This window comes from Brassica oleracea, chromosome C4 (genome assembly GCF_000695525.1).
Source record: "Brassica oleracea var. oleracea cultivar TO1000 chromosome C4, BOL, whole genome shotgun sequence".
NCBI classification, from domain to species: Eukaryota; Viridiplantae; Streptophyta; class Magnoliopsida; order Brassicales; family Brassicaceae; genus Brassica; species Brassica oleracea.
Window position 1 is genome coordinate 39,875,969 of NC_027751.1, and position 19,354 is coordinate 39,895,322.

The 19,354-nt window shown below is 34.5% G+C and overlaps 3 protein-coding genes and 2 pseudogenes across 3 annotated transcripts; 4 read left to right on the forward strand and 1 right to left on the reverse strand.

The window, feature by feature from the left end:
- The first annotated feature begins 1,553 nt into the window (after positions 1-1,553).
- LOC106338880 lies at positions 1,554-3,231 on the forward strand (annotated as a pseudogene).
- Positions 3,232-4,107: 876 nt separating this feature from the next.
- LOC106338881 lies at positions 4,108-5,846 on the forward strand (annotated as a pseudogene).
- A 4,341-nt stretch (positions 5,847-10,187) lies between these two features.
- LOC106342746 (ubiquitin fusion degradation protein 1 homolog) lies at positions 10,188-12,387 on the forward strand. Its single transcript, XM_013781768.1, has 10 exons — positions 10,188-10,265; positions 10,491-10,534; positions 10,609-10,686; positions 10,810-10,834; positions 10,942-10,974; positions 11,083-11,204; positions 11,298-11,428; positions 11,516-11,739; positions 11,830-12,083; positions 12,179-12,387. The coding sequence occupies exons 2-10, from the start codon at positions 10,532-10,534 to the stop codon at positions 12,263-12,265; spliced, it is 957 nt and encodes a 318-aa protein (XP_013637222.1). The 5' UTR covers positions 10,188-10,265; positions 10,491-10,531; the 3' UTR covers positions 12,266-12,387.
- Positions 12,388-12,480: 93 nt separating this feature from the next.
- Positions 12,481-14,635, reverse strand: LOC106342745 (epimerase family protein SDR39U1 homolog, chloroplastic). The gene is made up of 11 exons (XM_013781767.1): positions 14,528-14,635; positions 14,396-14,452; positions 14,213-14,288; positions 14,066-14,125; positions 13,842-13,960; positions 13,725-13,769; positions 13,548-13,626; positions 13,418-13,479; positions 13,176-13,339; positions 13,030-13,100; positions 12,481-12,940 (listed from the first exon to the last, which is right to left on the reverse strand). Exons 1-11 carry the CDS (start codon positions 14,612-14,614, stop codon positions 12,699-12,701), a joined length of 1,062 nt encoding a protein of 353 aa, XP_013637221.1. The 5' UTR covers positions 14,615-14,635; the 3' UTR covers positions 12,481-12,698.
- Positions 14,636-14,801: 166 nt separating this feature from the next.
- LOC106340150 (30S ribosomal protein S31, mitochondrial-like) lies at positions 14,802-15,260 on the forward strand. Its single transcript, XM_013779011.1, has one exon. It carries the CDS (start codon positions 14,816-14,818, stop codon positions 15,098-15,100), a length of 285 nt encoding a protein of 94 aa, XP_013634465.1. The 5' UTR covers positions 14,802-14,815; the 3' UTR covers positions 15,101-15,260.
- The last annotated feature ends 4,094 nt before the right edge of the window (positions 15,261-19,354 follow it).

Genomic DNA, 19,354 nt, shown 5'->3' on the forward strand with positions numbered 1-19,354 from the left:
CAAAAGAACATTGAATACACGCTTTCACCTAAATATAACGGTAACATGTTTCGTTGTAATGTCGATGTAATTATTACGACGTATTTCTCATTCGACGTACATTTGTCGTAAACATACATGGATTTTATGACGAAAACTATTCGTCGTAAATTTACATGGCGTTTACGACGAAAGATGGATTCCTCGTAACTGCGTTGTAAACACCATGTAAATTTACGACGAAATATTTTCGTCGTAAATGTTCGTTGTTATGGGCATGTTTTCTTGTAGTGCCCGTTTTTTCTACAGAAAAACAAAAATATTGAACTGCATGCAGATCTACCGTTTAAACAGCTTTTGCAAACAGAAAAACTCTCCCGCACGTGCAGGAGAACTGTACTTGTCCTGCCCTTCCATTCATAACCTAGTCAAAGTCTTCTTCCAACCTCTCAGGCTTCAATGTCTTTGGTATCACCACCTCAGCATGCCACTGTCTTTTTGTACTTCTCTGCCACTTCCTGTTTTTTCATATCAAGAACGAGAAGAAAGATTCAGACATCTACACAATGCTTTTTAACAGTCAGTCAAAGGGTTCAATCTTTTTAACTCTTTCAATCCAAACAATAATAAGCTTACATTGAGACCTGGGTCATCCAGACATGACACTGTGCCAAATTGCCAAACCACTCGGCGGTGGAATTTGCATCTCCCAGAGGAGTATGAGCGGGTGACACAGATACCGTGCTTCACTAGAGAATCACATTGGAAGTAAGGATGTGTCTCTCTATCTGATTCACTGCAGACTTTATTTTCGAGTAAGCCCAAGCAGTCTCTCGTTAGAAACACGTCATAGTTACTGCAAATGGTAAGAAGAAAATCAGCGACTAAAACAAAAAAGGAGTTGTTAAGATATTTTTTTTTGTGAAAATTTGAATGCCATATCCCATCATTAATCACACACTATATATTCTATAATTAATAACCAAATATTTAGATGATTGATAGATAGAGCCTCCTATACCTCTGATACCAATGCTGCGGACCAAACCCATAGAAACAAAGCCTTTTTCCATGTCATCATGCCATGTAGTCTCCAGAGATCTATATTCCCCCATCACCGCCCAAAGCACTACCTGTGGTTCCAACTCCTGCAAGCACACATATTACTATTAGAGAGGGAAATGCTTATCATGTAACAACTTATCCCCTATATATTAAAAGAGAAACACTTAAAAAAATTTCCTTAAAAGTCTAATCTGACGTGGCTTCATGAGAGGCTTCTATTTACAAAATAGCACATGTGTCACTTGGAGAACCTTTGTTAAAAAAATGGAAGCTTTAAATGCAAACAAAACTTTTCATAATTTTTGTGGCCCTTCTGAAACATAAATTCACGTAAACCGGGTGTTATTTTCTTAAGAGCTTATGTTGGTTATCCAATTCTCCAACCGTACGTGATGTGTTCGTGTTCGATGACTACGTAAGAGGCATAGGGAATTAACTTGTGAGCAATAGCTTGTTGCGTGCCGTTCTATGGAAGGTATATATGCTTGCTACGGTAATAACCGTCGTTACACTCTGCGTCAAGAAACGGGCACGTGAAGGTCGTCAAGGCTCTATTAGCTTCAGAGCCAGCTATCGCAATAAGGATGGACAAGAAAGGCCAAACGGCGCTTCACATGGCAGCCAAAGGAACAAACGTGGAGGTCGTAGAGGAGCTTATCAAAGCGGATAGATCCTCTATCAATATAGCAGACACAAAGGGAAACACTGCACTGCACATCGCAGCTAGAAAAGGCAGATCACATATCGTCAAATTGCTGCTAGACAACAACATAACAGACACAAAAGCTGTTAACAGAACAGGCGAAATGGCGCTCGACACAGCGGAGAAGGTTGGGAATCCAGAGGTGGCTCTCATCTTGCAGAAGCACGGCGTCCCCAGCGCCAAGACCATTAAGCCCTCAGGGGCTACTAACCCTGCTCGTGAACTGAAACAGACGGTGAGCGATATACGGCATGAGGTTCATAATCAGCTTGAGCATACGTGCCAGACCAGAAGACGCGTTCAAGGAATCGCAAAACAGCTCAACAAAATGCACACGGAAGGTCTCAACAACGCGATCAACTCAACCACTGTCGTCGCCGTGCTGATAGCTACCGTGGCGTTCACAGCTATCTTCACTGTCCCTGGTCAGTACATAGAAGACACAAGCAACCTTCCAGATGGACATTCATTAGGAGAAGCCAACATTGCATCAACGACACCGTTCATAATATTCTTCATCTTTGACTCCATCGCACTCTTCATCTCCTTGGCAGTTGTGGTGGTTCAGACGTCGGTGGTGGTGATAGAGAGCAAGGCCAAGAAACAGATGATGGCTGTGATAAACAAACTCGTGGCTCGCATGCGTTCTCATCTCCGTTTTGAGGAGGATCTCAATTTGTCTAAAATGGTTTTGATGCTAAAGGTTTTGATGTTAACATATATTTTTGGTTGGTAAGATCAATGCGGTTTCAGAAATGATTTTTCGAGCGCATATGCATAAGTGGTGTGATTGAGATCCTCCTCAAAACACGGCTCTTTAAAAGTTTGGATGCAGATCCATGCAAACATGTTATAAAATATTAACCGTCCAATTTTTATATAGAATGTCTTTAGATTACAACTCAAAGGATATGATTATTAGGTACATGCAAAGTACCTAGATAGTACCTACGATTTCACATCAAGGTGCGATACACTTACGAGCTGGACAATCAAAGTATCCTAAGGTACATGCAATGGACTTCACATGCAGAAGATTATCACCAGCCCATATATGCTAATCGAGTTTGACGTGTCCTCATATCCTAAGGTACATGTCTTTTTAATATCTATCTGATTCTTTATATATTGATTTTGGAAACGTTGAAAACTTTAAACTTTTTATTATTAGGGAGGTTCGAATACGTTTTACCCTGATTTTTCTCATCGGTTCGAAGAGCAAGAGGTAATATATGGATTGAACTCAACTAACTATGTTTGAATATGCCGAAGTTTTTAAGGTTTAAATAACAATTCGGGTTTTTCAGGGTTGTGTGCTGGTAACCGAAAGTTCTTCTGTGGACTCTACATCTAATGTGAAGGCTCCTGTTAAACGTGAAGGATCCCCAATCGAAAAAATAGAGCCAGCCTTTTACCAGAGTTCTGCTAACAATCATGGTCCATCGGTAACGATCAAGAAAGCGAAGACTGAAAAAAGTGGCTGAAGAGTTATATGATGCCTGTCTTTATCCGGAAAAGAGGCCTTTGTTTTATTCTTATTAGTATTTTTTTGGTGTTTGATTCATAATCTTAAGATTTTTTGTTTTCGTTTATCTATTTTTTTGTCTGAAGCGTTTTATGTACTGTAGGGTTATTTGTTCTTACATTTATATAAAGGCTTTTTTCTTAATCGTTTACTGGTATATTTTGTACTAATTTATACATCTTTATAAACTAAATCATGTTAACCAGCATATAATAATACGTCAGTTAACTATATCATGTTTGACTCTTCTACAAGCTAATTGACTTTACATATACATCACGTTTGCCTGTTCTACAAGCTATGAACATTTAATTTGTAAAGATATAAACCTTTTCTACAAAATATGTCAATATGTATGTGTATGATTCACGACAAATGGAATGTTAAGGTCGCATACACTATATTTCATTTTCACACCACTTATTAAATAGACAAGTGTATATTTTAACATTAATGACTGTTCATATATAATATCACTTTTTTTTTGCAGGATTGCATAGAGTTAATATAACTTACTTTCTTAAGCAAAAAATATATCCTACGAACGAGGGAAGGAAATCAATATATATGTTCATTTACTATTAAAAGTAAATTGGGTTGATGTAATTAAATAAATCTCGGCAAATATTCAAAAAATGAAACTTTCTTAAAGTATTGTACACGGTAACTTCGTTGCTTTTTCCCCAAGGCTAATTAATAGTGATCAAAAAAGATCCCCTAATACCTATTCTTTTGTACAACTTCTAAACTATATAAAGGGCCCTAAGGCCATCGACAATATAACACAACAACAGCTTATCTGTACGTTCTTTATACCATTTTTCCTAGAAAACTTATGGCTTCTTTCAGCAGTGTGTCTGACCTCAAACCTTTCAAAATAATGTGGAAGATCAGGGTGAGGATCATTCGACTTTGGAAGCAGTACTCCGCTGCAGGAGGCTTGACAATTGAGATGGTTGTGGTCGACTCAAACGTTAGTTTCTTCATATTTATTCTCACCCTGATATAAACCTATGTTTTTTATAAAAGCATAATTCTAATTATCCTTTTACTGCCAATGTGTTTTTCTGGGCGTGAAGATTCATGCGTCTGTGAAGAAGGATTTGGTTAATCAATTTGATCCACAGCTATCAGAAGGTAGTTCAAAGATATTCATCAACTTCTCAGTGGGACAGTCATGTGGTTCATACTGAACTTCTAACCATCAATACAAGATCTCTTTCCTTGAAACGACATGTGTTAGAGATTGAAACGACATGTGTTAGAGATTGCGATTTTCCTTATGAGGTTTCCGGGTTTGATCCTGCAAACTACCGTGATATTCTTGATGGGTCACTCAATTCGGAATACTTGGTTGGTGAGTAGTTTTTAAATAGAATTGTATTTCTTCCCTATTATCTTTGTTATAAAACATTAACTATCTTTATAATCTGTTTAATACTTTCTACAGATGTCATTGGGCAAATTGTTGAAGTATCCCCGATTGACGTTGTCTCAGTCAATGGGAAAGATACAAACAAGATGGCCTTGGAACTACGAAATTCAGCGTAATAATATCACGATTATATTTGTATATTGGTTCGACTGTCCTTGGTTTATTTTATATCAAACTAAGCCCATCTTTTTATAGTGATGAGCGTCTACAAACGGTGTTATGGGGAAGTTTTGCAACGGATGTGATGGAAGCTATCCAAATGCGTAGGGAGCATGCTATTATCTGTGTCATCAGATTTGGGAAGATCAAAGTTTAGAAAGGCAAGTTTGGCTTTATATTATTTATTTGTAACTTATATTGTCAACGTCAGTTCTATCATAGGGCCTTTTACTATATACAACTGAATACATTGTTTACTTTAACAGATGAGCGCAGCATATCCAATGCATACAATGTCTCTTCTGTCGAACTTAATCCACCCATGGCTGAAGTGGATTCTTTTCTTGCATTGTAAGTGTTTTTTTATAACTGTTATTTATATCTTCGTGGAATAGTAAACCGGCTATCAATCCATCCATTTTCTGTCTTATTAGGTTACCGAAGGACGAATTGGCTTTAGCAATAGTCGACCCAAAGCCATTGTCTATTGTCTCTGCTGTATCTGAAAAGGATGGTTTTTTAAAAAACACACCAAGGAAAACCTTATCTCAGTTGTCTGAAACGAGACAGGTTCACGATTATTTGAATTTTATATGGCTTTTACCTACTTTATTTCGCAATTTACTTTAAGGTTTATGTATATATGTATTTTTTTTTATTGCTAGATTGCGAAGTGTATCGTGATGTGCACCGTTGCAGCCATTGATTCTGATATGGGATGGTATAATTTAAGTTGCAAAGTATGTGCAAAGAAGGTTTTGCATGTGCCTAACGACACTATTGATGATGAGGATGACAAAAATTCCATAATGTTCAGTTACTATTGTCCTAAATGCAAAGTTTCCAATCCCAAACTTCTACCAAGGTATTAACAGAATTTCATATGGCTTGCTATTTTATCGTTACTTAATATCGTCTCTTATTCATCTATTAAATTGTGTTTTTATAGGTACAAGCTGCATTTGATTGTCGTGGTATAATGTTTCAATTGAGTATAGTGTACCATACTACCATTACTCTTAATAATTCATTTGTCCCAACTCAAAGTGTAACACATAATAATGATTTCAACCGTTTCTCGAACTGGTTATTAGTCCTGAAAGTGTAGACCATGTATTAAGACCTCTAAAAGTACAATCAACTAAAAGTGTAAACCATATTAATTTATGAGTGTTATTAAAAAGTTATACATAACTTACATATAGAGCGTTAATTTTTCACCAAGTAAATCAATCCTGTTGGACTCATCTATTCGAGAAAATTAACCGAGATCGTATTCTTTGATCTATAATTTTCCTTTTAATTATGAGAAAGGTCTAGACGTGTCCCCCAAGTATTATGTTTTACACTTTGAGTTAATATGGATTTAGACGTGTCCCCCAATTTTTCTCTCTACAATCGCACGTAAAGATCAGACGTGTCCCACAATTATTTCCTGAATAGCAAACCCACGCCTATTTTATGAAGTAAGATAATATTCATAACATATTTTCTAAATTTATGAATACAAAACATGGCATATATAATTAATTTGGTATCATCTTCAGAAAGGAATGTAATATATAAATTACCGGTTCCGATCCTACCAATAAATTTACTAAATCTCATACTAAATCTCTTTTCGGGTTCGTACGAAAGCTATATATATGAAATGTTTACTAAGCAACCTAAGCAAACCAAAAAAACACACATACTAATTTGGTCTTACAGTGATTTGCGTCATGGTCAACTTCATCTCTTTGAGTGATTTGCATAGTAAGATTCCATTCCCTGCAATCCGTGTTAAGATAATCAAAAAATGGAGTACGAAAATTGGAAGAGATCATCACTCAGTGATGCTCTTAGGAGATGCGAATGTAAGTATTCATAGATTTCGTCGAACTTCTTATAAATGACATTTATAAACAAATTGTGAATAAAGTTATTGTTCTTTTTTAAACAGGGAGTAACAATACAAGGAAGCTTAAACTATGCTTTATCTCTACCTAGAGAGATTGAGTTGAAAGAAGATGATTGGGTTGAGATTCTCAATTTCGACATAAGATATGTTTTTGAGTTGCATAGAACGACAAAGCACAAATACACAATCAAGTTCAATGAATCGAGTTTGTTTAGGAAGATACAACCAGTGAACGGTTCTAACTTTCTATGCTGTGCAAACTTTCGTGGTATAAAGAAGGGTTTTTATCATCCTATGTAATGCGTCGGTATGTTAACTATCTTGTACTCTTTCTTAGATTGTTAACTAATACTACTAAACTCTGAAAAAAAATACTGTTATGTAGATCTTTGTGGAGCATTGGTGCTTGCAGGAGATCTTATAGCTACTAAGCTAGCTCAACCTGCCAACATTTATATCTCAATTCTGTATTCGTTGGAGTTCTCCTTAATAAATCTCAGGTTTGTACTTTTCATTTGATACATCTGTTAATTTTAAATACGACCATGTGTGTAGAAGTTATATTGACTGATATCTTTCCCGATATTATCAGGTACACTCATATACAGTGTGTTACTTATGGAGCTCTAGCCCATCGTTTAAATGCATTCTGGCGTGCTAATACTGCAGATGTTGTAGTAACTGTTTTAAGGTTATGGCGAATTGAGTGGGGAGAAGGTATAGTATATTTATTTGCAATCTTTAATTTTATATTCAGAATTTTTTGTTTTGTGTTCTTATTGTCGATATTACTTTATAGGTGGTTTCAATTATGCTACAAACATGGAAGGTGGTTCTGATATTTTGTTTGATTCCAACATCCCAAAGATTCAGTTCTTCAAATCTCAATAAGCATAGCATTCTAAGTTTGTTATTTTATATGAGTAATATATATAAAATATATCCATTGGTTATTCCTAATATATTGAAATTTTTTAATTGCAGGATTCCAAGCATCGATTTCTGAAGTCTTGAAGTTATTCAATCTTACTTTTCCTTTGAATTTATTTTTACAATACCTGTTTATATTTAGACCATTCTTTGTATTTGAAAGAATGAGATACACATACTTATTATAATGGAATTGAGGTTTTTGATTTAAAATATTTTTCTGATTCTTACTGACTTCTTTGTAGTTTTTATATAATTACTACATAAAATGGCTAATCTATATCCTCCTCATTAACACCCGAAACTATCAATCCAAAACAAACTAATATCCAAATTAATCAGATTTAATGTTTTTTAATCTCGCAAAGTCCAAATTTAATCATCTCATCCCGCGCAAGACGCGGATTACTACCTAGTTATTATTATTCGCTGTGCCAACTGCTAGAGAACTTTATTTTAGCCGGTCAAATAGGAGGGGATTTGGTTATGCAACAAAATGCAGTGTCTCAACTTATAACACACTAGTATTCTACCCGTACTTCGTACGGAAAAAAAAGGAATAATTTATTATGTTACAACAATGTGTTTTTAGCAAAATGTATTTACCCGATTCATGCTAATACTCAATGTATTTATATTTGTAGACAACACATATAATACTAAAGTTCAATTAGAATAATAGTAACATGCTCCTTTTTTAGACGAACAAAGTGATTAATAGTCATCTTCTAAATTTCAGTTTAATTTTCAATTCACTTTACTTGGTTGCAAGGTTTGTGTTATCTTTTGTTATGTTTCTCCTACAACATTTAGAGTTTTGGTTCCTTTGATCATTATGCTTAAATATACATAAACTGAATGTAAATATTTTTACTCTGAAATTTTCTTTAGTTTGGAATGCAAATTTTTTGCAAAATTTCAGTTTCACACTGTATGTAAAATATCAATTACGAATCTTATTTTTAAGATATTATATTTTTTATTTAAAAGAACATCTGATTCTAATTTCTCTGCTTATTATACATAATTATGATTTTAAATAAACCAAGAAAGGTATACTTGTTCTTCAGGTAGCATTTCAACAGAAAATTGCAAACGGAATAATATTATAGATGCTATCATTATGATTTTTATTTTATCTTTGCCAGAACATGAAGAAAACACAAATATCAATCCAAGAGAACAATACAACATACGATACTTCTTTATTATAAAAAGTTAGTAAAATACGATATTTATACCTGTAATTCCACTTTTGTTGATAGTCTTTTTGGGTAGTGTTAGATCTCTGCTATTTTCACATCTTTAAAATCTGCATATCAGTCAATCGTTATATGTTAGTTTCTTTCAAAAGTAAGATAAAGATTTTCGAAGAGTAACATGTGAGACAGAGAAAAGCTTTGCTATATCTTGTACGTAGGTGAGGTTTGATAAATAAAGGTCATGGTAGAAATAGAGAAAGAGTGAGAGATCCAAAGATATTAATCAGAAACAAAATAAAAAAATAGGATATGAAGAACAATCTGTCTAGGCGAAGAAGCTTGCATGTCTACATTGGGTTTGTGGATATGAGAATGAGAGAAAATCTGTTTTTTGTAGCAAGATGCAGTTTTTGAAGCAAGATGCAGTTATATATAACCTCGTATAAATATAAATAATATAGGTAGTTATTTGGTGATCATGGTGGGAAAGAAGAACTGCCAACGAAGTGGCCAAAAAGAATATTTTTATTTTGTCAAATAAACATTTAGCCTTTTGAGTTTTCGTTTTTCATTTTTTTATTTTAAACTATTTTTATTTTTTAGTCCATGTGTCAAATTCTAATTCGTCATGCGACTTGCGCTTTAGTATATAAATAATAGAATAAGGCAGAGATCTCGCCATGATCTGAATTCAATAGCTGCGAAACCAAGGGGATGTATTCAACTGAGAGTTTCATGTGATTTGTATTAAAGTGACAAATTCAATGTTATTGAAACATGAATTTTAAAAACTCATTTAAAATCCACTGTTATTAAAAATATTTTAAGTTGTGAAGTTTTAAAGTTTTCAGTTGATTTTAGGGTGTTTGGGTAGGATTTCTTAATTAAAAAAATTAAAACCCATGATATTCTAGAGTAGTTTAACAAAAATCGCTTAAATCTCTGCAACTTATTGAAATCATCTAAAACCCCATTAAAAATCAAATCACTATCAAATGTTAAATTGAATACATCCGCCAAGACATATGGGAACTAAGAGATAGAGATGATAGCTGAGGCACCATAGTTAAGTAGAATCAGGGCCTCAGCTTCGTTTTTTCATAATCAGCTGCACCATCACGCCACATAAAACTTAAAGATGAAAAAGACTCATAAAAATCAAACTTGATGATTCCCAACAACAGTTCATAGCTAGGCCCGATGGGCCAATCAATAACTAAAGCTGTAATGGGCTGAATAATATCGTATGTGCAGCAGCAATACGCAGCGTATGGGTATATAAAGGGAACGTGATCACCGATTCTTAACTTAACTTTTGCTTCGGTGGTTGGGAAACATCAATTGATTCAATTTCCCTTTGCTCACAGGTAGTAGCTCAATCCCTCCTAGTTTTGGACTTTCTGGTTTCTGAGGATCTTGATTTTTGTGGGTAGGTTCGAATCTTAGGTTTTCTTTATCTGCTGCTGATATTCGAATCTGAGGTCTTAAGTTAGCTCGACTTTTGATTTTCCGGCTGGATAGGAATTGGTTTTATTCAGATTTCGATGACTCTTTGAATTGACTCGACTCGTGTGTTATCTTTTTTTCTGTAGGTTGGCTTTAACTTATATCTAATCTAGCAAGCATCTAAACTATGGTAAGTGTGAGGTTTGTTCACAAAGGTTCAATCTTTCAATCTAAGCTCACTCAATTCTTTTTGGGACATTGCAGTTTTTCGATGGATACCATTATCCCGGAACCACCTTTGAGCATAGTTACCGCTGCTACCCTGCTTCTTTTATCGACAAGGTCTCCCTTCATCTCTCTTTTTATTTGTTTTGATATCTGATTTTCAAATTTGGTATTATGCATATACTTGGCTTGCCATTACTTGTTGTTTCTAATTTCTGTTTCCTTTTCTCTTCCCTGCAGCCTCAAATTGAAAGTGGTGACAGGAGTAAGACCCCCCCCCCTTTTTTTTTAAATACACACTCATCTCTGTTTCAGTTCTGTGTTACTATTGATATTGTTCATGTCTGACTTGTGTTGTTAAATCTATTTCAGTTATAATGCCACCATCAGCCCTTGATCGTCTCGGTACGCCAATACTTGCTCTCTCTCTCTCTCTCTCTCTCTCTCTCTCTCGTTTTGAATGTGTTAACAAAACTATTTTCAGAGTCTTATTATTGTGGGAAACTTTTGCAGCCTCTTTGCATATTGACTATCCTATGCTGTTTGAGCTTCGTAATGCTGGAAGTGAACGTGTTTCACACTGTGGTGTCCTTGAGTTCATTGCTGAAGAAGGCATGATTTACATGCCTTATTGGGTAACTTTCACTTTCCTTTTCTTGTTGTCAGTTTAAATACATTACTCGGGATCATGCTGTTGATTGTTTGCCACTTTGATGATCTTAATCCAGATGATGCAGAATCTTCTCCTGCAAGAAGGAGACATTGTGAGAGTTCGAAATGTCACTCTTCCTAAGGGGACTTATGTTAAACTACAGCCCCACACTACTGACTTCCTCGATATATCCAACCCTAAAGCCATGTCAGTAGTCCTCTTTATTTTCCATATCTTGTTCATTGTTGCTTTCTTGAAAGTTCTTGAAAGCATTTTCATATATGAACCTTGCAGCTTGGAGACAGCTTTGAGAAACTACTCATGCCTAACCACTGGGGATAGCATTATGGTTCCATACAACAATAAGAAGTACTTCATAGATATTGTTGAAACAAAGCCTGCTAATGGAATCAGCATCATTGAAACTGACTGTGAGGTTGATTTTGCACCTCCCCTTGACTACAAAGAGCCTGAACGTCCTAAAGCACCTGCTGCTGCTGCTAAGGCTCTGGCAAAAGGTATGTATCGATGAAAGTAAAGTCATGATATGTAGTTTCTATTTGCTTCAAGTATTTTAATGGGGTCTTCTTCCTTCTCGAAATTCACAGCTGAGGAGGTTGAGGCTGAACCGGAACCAAAGTTTAATCCTTTCACGGGATCTGGAAGACGGTTAGATGGGAGACCTCTTTCCTATGAGCCACCACCTTCTTCCTCCTCTAGCTCAAAAGACAAACAGCCTGCTGTTACTAATGGTAATGGACAGTCGTCTGTAGCAAGTGGCTCAGAGAGAGCTGCGCGACAAGCTCAAGGAAAGCTTGTGTTTGGGGCCAACGCAACCCGTGCTCCAAAAGAAGCTCCAAAGGCACTCGCTCAAACTTTATTGATAAATGACAAACTGCAATGGAATTAAGAGATAGATTACTTATGCTTGTTCTTTTGTTAAATTTTTGTTTTCAGGTTGGAGCTGGAAAGGAGACAAAGAAAGAGGAAGAAGAGTCCAAGTTCCAAGCTTTCACTGGGAAGAAGTATTCATTGAGGGGTTGATGACTAACTCAGTCTGCCGGTCTATTTATGATCCCTCTCATGTTATGTGTATTATATAAGTACTAGTGCCTCGATTTAAAACAAGGAAACAAATAATTTAATAAAGCTCTCTGTTTTTCTTCTCTGGTTGGTTTGATGAGTGAGAGAGAGAGAGATGGTAGAATCACTTGTTTTCTATTGTCAGATTCATATTTATGAGCTAAGAACAGTAGATATGAAATAAGTTATGTGATTTGAATTAAGACAAGTCTTCTTCTGAGTTACATTCTCTACAGTTCTGAGATTTCACTGGAAAACACTTGGATCATACTGTATGATTCATACATACATCGTCTCTGAGTTTTTACTCAAAAATAACAAATCGAAAAAGAATCTCTTTGTTTTTCTATTACCAAATCTGATGCTGGAAGATGATGATCTCCGTGTTGGCACCTTACTGCATAATGGCTCTGAGAGCATCTTTCACGTACTTGTACTTGAATTCAAAGCCAAGCTCTTTGGCTCTAACAGGTAAGACCTTCTGTCCTTCAAGAACCACAGTTGCACCTTCTCCGAGCAAAGCTTTGAGTGCAAAGTCAGGAACTGGTAGCCACGACGGTCGACCAAGAACGCTGCCTAGCTGCTGACACATCTCCCCAAGCCTAACCGGGTTTGGCGCAGTCCCGTTTATAACTCCTGCAACGACCAACACCAGAATAGCATTCCTCTTTCAAACATAAGTAGGTAAACAACATAGAAGAGAAACATGTATGTGATGTTGTTACCTTGATAGGATGGTTTAGTGAGGGCTTCGTAGATCAGATTCACCAAGTCATCCACGTGAATCCAAGAGAACCTACTCAGTGAATTATGCGAAAAAATGGTCAGTTAGATTAGCAGAGAGGCAAGAAGAAGAATTGTTGGAGTTTACCATTGTTGTCCTGAACCCAGAGGTCCTCCAGCAAACATTTGGAAGAAGGGTATCATCATGGCTAAAGCCCCACCATCTTTACCCAGAACAACACCAATGCGGATAAGTGCAACTCTTACATCCTTATTGGCCTTCAGCGCTGTTCCTTCCCATTCTCTGCAAACCTAAGCGCACATGTACATAGAGTTAGATTGACATTTCATGAACCAAACCGGAAGAAAGTGTGTCCCAGTGATTAGTACCTCTGAAAGATAATCATTTCCTGATGGACTCTTTTCATCGAAGACTCCTGTTTCACTAGCACCTGTTAATTTAAATGATCATTAGTATTCTTGTTGGCATGGGTCAGAGTGTGAAGCTTTGGTGACAGACCATAGTAACCAACAGCTGTGGCGCTAACTAGAACGGTAGGTCGAGCATCCACTGGTGAATTATTAATCGACTCAACAACCTTGATGAAGTTTCAGAAAAAAAAGTTATGAATCAGAATAACTAGTCAATATGTGAGAGCTAAGAGCTACAATGAAATGAGTAATAATCAATACTAACTTTAGAGGTGACACGGACTCGGCTGTCCTTGATCTCTTTCTTGATCTGCAAAGCAAGCAAAGATATCAGGAGCAGGATAAAGGAAGAAGCCATCAAAGTTTAGAGAAGAAAGCTGACCTCGGGAGACCACCTAGTACTAATAGGCAGACCAGCCAAGTTGACAACAGCAGTGGAGCCTTGAATGCAGTCTCGCCACTCCCCTTCTTCAGCAATCACGATACCTGGGAAGTCCTTGGCTGCCATCAAGAAGTAGATGAATCAGATCACAAGAAGATAAGTTTTTAATCACATACAAACAGCGTCTATGATCCTAGCAGAATAGTTGATTACCTTCTTCTTACCAGGAAATATAAGCTCAGCTTTGGATTTAGAGCGAGTTAAGACACGGATAGAGTGATTATCTGCGTAGTGAGTAAAGAACAAACCCCATTTAAGAAACTAAAACGCTTGTGTTAAAAACGTCATCACCCTAAGAAGAAGAAGAGTACCAGAACGAAGTCTGTGAACCAATCGTCTGCCTATAAAGCCAGTTGCTCCAGTTACTGACACTGTCATCTTATCTTCCTACAAGTAAGAAACTCTCTAGTCTTGCTTGGTCTTTGGGTTCTTGTTTAAATTGTATATAATCCAAATGCAAAATGGGGTTTAGGTAAAAAAAAATTAAAGAATACCTTCTCGGATTTTTCAGAGCTACAGAGAACCATTAACCTCCTCTTTGTCCCTCCCACCTAAGGTAAACAAAATCCAAACATTGGTCCACGCAAGGAGAATGTTTTACACAAAAAGAAACCAAAATAGCGTACGGAGAAAGACGGAGGAACAGATGAGAGAGCGAAGGAGGAGGAGGAAAGAAACGTTGGTGAGCGGAGAAGCTCCATCGTGTTTCTCATTTGATCGTTAACACTGAGTGGTGGACGGGACACGACACATACATATTGAAAGAGGAAGCGAACTTAACGAGCCCTTAATGGGTTTTCCATTATTGAATCTAATAAAATCATTAAGGCCCATTTATCTCCATTTGGGCCCATGGGTTTTTAGTAGTAGTCTTTGAAATGTTCCCGTCTACGTAGAGCTAGAGGTAGAGAGAGATGATGGCGGCGGCGCAGTGGTGCAGCTCGATGACGCGGCTGGTTATGATGATGCAGCGTACATCTCCAGCACTGGCTTGTTCGGCGAGGTATTCTTCGTTATGCCCGGCGGCGGCGTCGATGGAAGTGTGCGGGAGAGGGGATAGTAAGACGAAGAAAGGGAAAAGGTTCAAAGGATCGTACGGGAACTCGAGAGGGAAGAAGCAGAAGATGATTGAGAGAATCAAAGACAAGCTCGAACTCCCCAGATCCACTCCTTGGCCTCTCCCTTTCAAGCTCATCTGAAGAATTTCATCTATTGTTAAGGTTTTCTCGTTTGCTACAAAGAAAAAAAATGTCGCCGTGAGTTTCCAGTTATTATAACTGTCTGTACACTTCTTCTTTCTTTATGAATCATTGATCTGTGTTTTTGTTTGAGTTTCATTGAGCTTTTTGGTTTTCAGAACCTAGAGAGTCTTTTAAGTCATCTTCTATAGATACCCATTAGGTGTGTTCTGTCTTGTTAAATTGGATTTGTCCTCTCTCACTCACCCCTTGTCTAATTACTTTATTGTATGAAGATTATAGAACCAAACCACATCTCATGGATTGTGTACCATTTTTGGGTAGTAAGATATGGCCCAGTGACTCTTGCATTTGTAGTTTTATAACTTTGTTTGACAACCCGCCGTGACTGTCTAATGCCTATAGCTCAGTTCATAGGACACGAGAGGGCAGAAGGTTTCCTGATCAGAGCTTACTGTTCCAATATATCATAATTGAGTTTAATTGATCATAGGTTGCTCTCTATAAATCTTTAGAGATATATGGTTGTTTCCTAGTCTAGCATTTGATTATGATTCTACATCTGCCCCTGCCCACAACATCTTTGTTTTCTTGAGTTTTGGCTCTTCTTTTATTTTGAGTATTTGAACTTTGGATTCCTTTCTTCTCGTAGCTTCTTTCTATGCAAATGCATCTTGTTGGAATTAAGTGTTGCTGTTGTTGTCACAAATTATGTTGGTTAATTAATGTGGAAGCAAACTCATTGAAACGCACAATTATGCTTCAAAATATTTGGCTGGGTGATTGTTTAAACATGTCGGACATGCTGAAGATGTTTTAAGCTAATCTTAAAATGTAAACGGGTACTGATTGGCCATATGTATTATTTGACTGGCCTTATAAGGGTTGGCATTAATTTTCCACTATTAGCACCAATGCACAGTATATCCAAACTTATTTGCTTTTCAATTGTCCCTTTAAATTAATAATTTGATCTTTCGCAAAACAAAAAAAACTAATAATTTGATCATTTTACACAATTTTTACCACATTAACCAAATTGTATTTAATTAATATAATCATGTCTGGTAAAACTGATTACCCATTTTATTCCTTACCCACGAACTATCAAACTCAATTTCCCAATCCTACATCGATATATTTCTCATTTTTATGAAATAAAAAAAAAAGTAGTGGGTGATCCTCCCCGGAGAAAGAATGTGAAAACTCCGGTGACCATGCGCCGTGTTTATTTGGGTTAGCAGCGGATTTGAACTCGAGTCTTTTAGAGATCCACGAAAACCACGAAGCCTTGGGTTCGAATACTGGTCATTGCCACCACCATACTCCCCTTGTTTCCTTCCATTATTATATTTATGAAATTAGGGTTCATAGAAAGTGAATTATGGTTCTATTTCAAGGCAATAAATCGATCTAGGGAAGTTTTCTGAAAAAAATACTTGCGGTTTATCTTCAAGGTGACAAATCGAGTTTAGAAAATCAATCAATGTTCCCACAAGTTGGTGGTGAGTAATTTATAGCAGCGGATAACGAATAATGATTGGATTTAAGTTTTAATCGGAAGGACAATCATTTTTTACTAAATGCAATAATGTTAATTAAGAGTTAACTAATTTGATAAAATTTATAAAAAGTTGATCAAAATATTAATTTATAGAAATAACTGAATAACAAAAAAGTTTGGATATATAGCCTGTTGGTGCATGTAATAAAAAAAAAGGAAATTGACGTTAATCCTTCCCATTAAGAGCATCTGCAAAAAAAAAAACTATATAACTTCAAATATAAAGTTTTTTTTTGTTCTAAAAATAACTTCAAAATTGGAGTTTTTCACTTCTCAAAACTTCAAATTTGAAGTTTTGTATTTTTATTTACATTTTGATCATTATAATTAATTACACATCACATTTATGATTCTTAAGTATTTTTATTTATTTTTTAATCCTTAAATATTCATATATCATAAATATTTCAAATTTATTTTATAAATTAATTTTTCACATGAAATCAAATAAATTTTAAAAATAAGATTTATAATATTTTAAAACTAGAATTTGACAACAAAAATATTACAAAAGTAACTTAATTAAAAAATATTTTTAAAAGATACATGAAGAAATAACTTTTACAAAAGTTTAAATATTATAACACCAATAATAGCCTGGTAAATTTTCTCCAGAACCTCCAAAATCTCTAAAATATTGTTCAAACCAATTTTGTGTAACCGAAAATGGAACATTACAGAAATAATTATATGGAATAATATAGTATTTTGCTTGTAGTTTAATATTTAATTATGTATTCTATTTATAATTATAGATATTTTGTATAAGATTTTATTAATTAGTATTACCTTAATATTTGCATATATGTGCTAGTTATTTAGAAAAGTTTAGTGGATTTATATTAATTATAACAAATATAAGGACCATAGTGTAAAATATAAATAATTTTGAATTTAAGTTTGAAGTTTCGCTTTTGGAGAAGAACACTTTGAAACTTCAAATTTAGAGTTTTGTAAACTCTAAGCATTTCCAAAAAGACTCTCTATTTCAGAGTATATTTCAGAGTTTCCAAAACTATATTTGAAGTTTAAAGATAATCTTTTCCAAAAGCAAAACTTTAAATTTAACTTCAAAATTATTTATAATTTACATTAAGGTCCTTCTATTTGTCATAAATTTTTTTTATAAATAACTAGCACATATATATAAATATTATAGTAATATTAATAAAAAAAAATCTTACACTAAAATATAAAATTATAAATAGAAATAAATAATTAAATATCAAAATACAAGCTAAATACCAAATTATTTCACAAAATTATTTCTGTAATGCTCCATCTTCGGTTACACAAAATTTATTTGGACAATATTTTAGAGGTTCCAGGGCAGATTTACTAGACTACTAGTGTTGTTGTAATATTTAAATTTGTGTAATAATTATGCTTTCATGTATCTTTTAAAAATGTTTTATATTAAGTTTCTTTTGTGATATTCTTGGTGTCTAATTTTAGTTTTAAAATATTATAAATCTTGCTTTAATTTTTTTTTAATTTTATGTGTAAAATTTGAATTTATAAAATTTAATTCGAAATATTTATGGAATACAAGAGTTTTAAAGATTAAAAGGATAAATGAAAAATATTTAAAAATCATAAATGTGATGTATAATTAATTATAAGGACCAAAATGCAAATAAAAGATGAAACTTCAAATTTAGAGTTTGAAGGAGTGAAACTTCATATGAATTTAAAGTTTATTTTTGGAGAACAAAAATCTTTATATAGATGTTCTAAAATAGAGAGTTTTTTTTTTTGAAATGGTCTAAGTTGCTAGAAACCAATAATAAATGGAGGTTTGTTCTTGTAAATTTTCATAGAAACCAATTAATTTACCCATTTATGTTTTTCTAAGACACAATGTGATTGAAATAAAAGAGCCTAGAGGAAAAGTTGTGTTTGTATTTCCAAAAAAAATAAGAATGGTACATTATATGACATCAACTTTATATTGCATTGATTAATTTATAGAATAATGATGTATAAATTAACGATCGATGAAACAAAGAAAAAAAATGAAGAAACTAGACTTATTAAAATGTAGATTAATGTCGGTTGCAGCTTTTCCAAATGTTTGTATGGTTACTGATTTATGTTTATTGTGAATGGTTGAAAGATGAATATGAACACAATTGCAATGATGTTACTCAGAAACTTCATGACGGTTTTGATTATTATAGGCAAATTACTGCATCAACCGCTAAACATGCGGGGAAAAAACAAAACTGAAAGGTTCCACCTACTCAATTGCAAGTAATAAAGGGTCAGGAGATTTTTTGAAGGGTTATAATCATACGATAAAAAATAATAAGAATTAACACAGTTTGAATCATTCTATTACTTCAAAATTAAATCAATTATTAAAAAATGATGGAGAAATTTAAAACTATAGTTAATCATATTTCTGAAATTTCTCTATCATTTTTTGTAATTGATTAATTCTTTGGAATAATATATAGTTTATTCTATTTTTTTCTGATATAGTTTTTTATGATATAGTTGTGATACTTAGAAAAACTTTTCACGACCATTTACCATAATATATAACGATTTTCAAACTATTTTTTTCTACGAAAGTCAAGAATTTTCAAAAAGTCTAGAGTTTTGCAAAATCGTCATGATACATTTGAGAAACATCATCAACTCGTTCTTTTCTTATCTTTCCATCACTTACAATAACCACAAACACA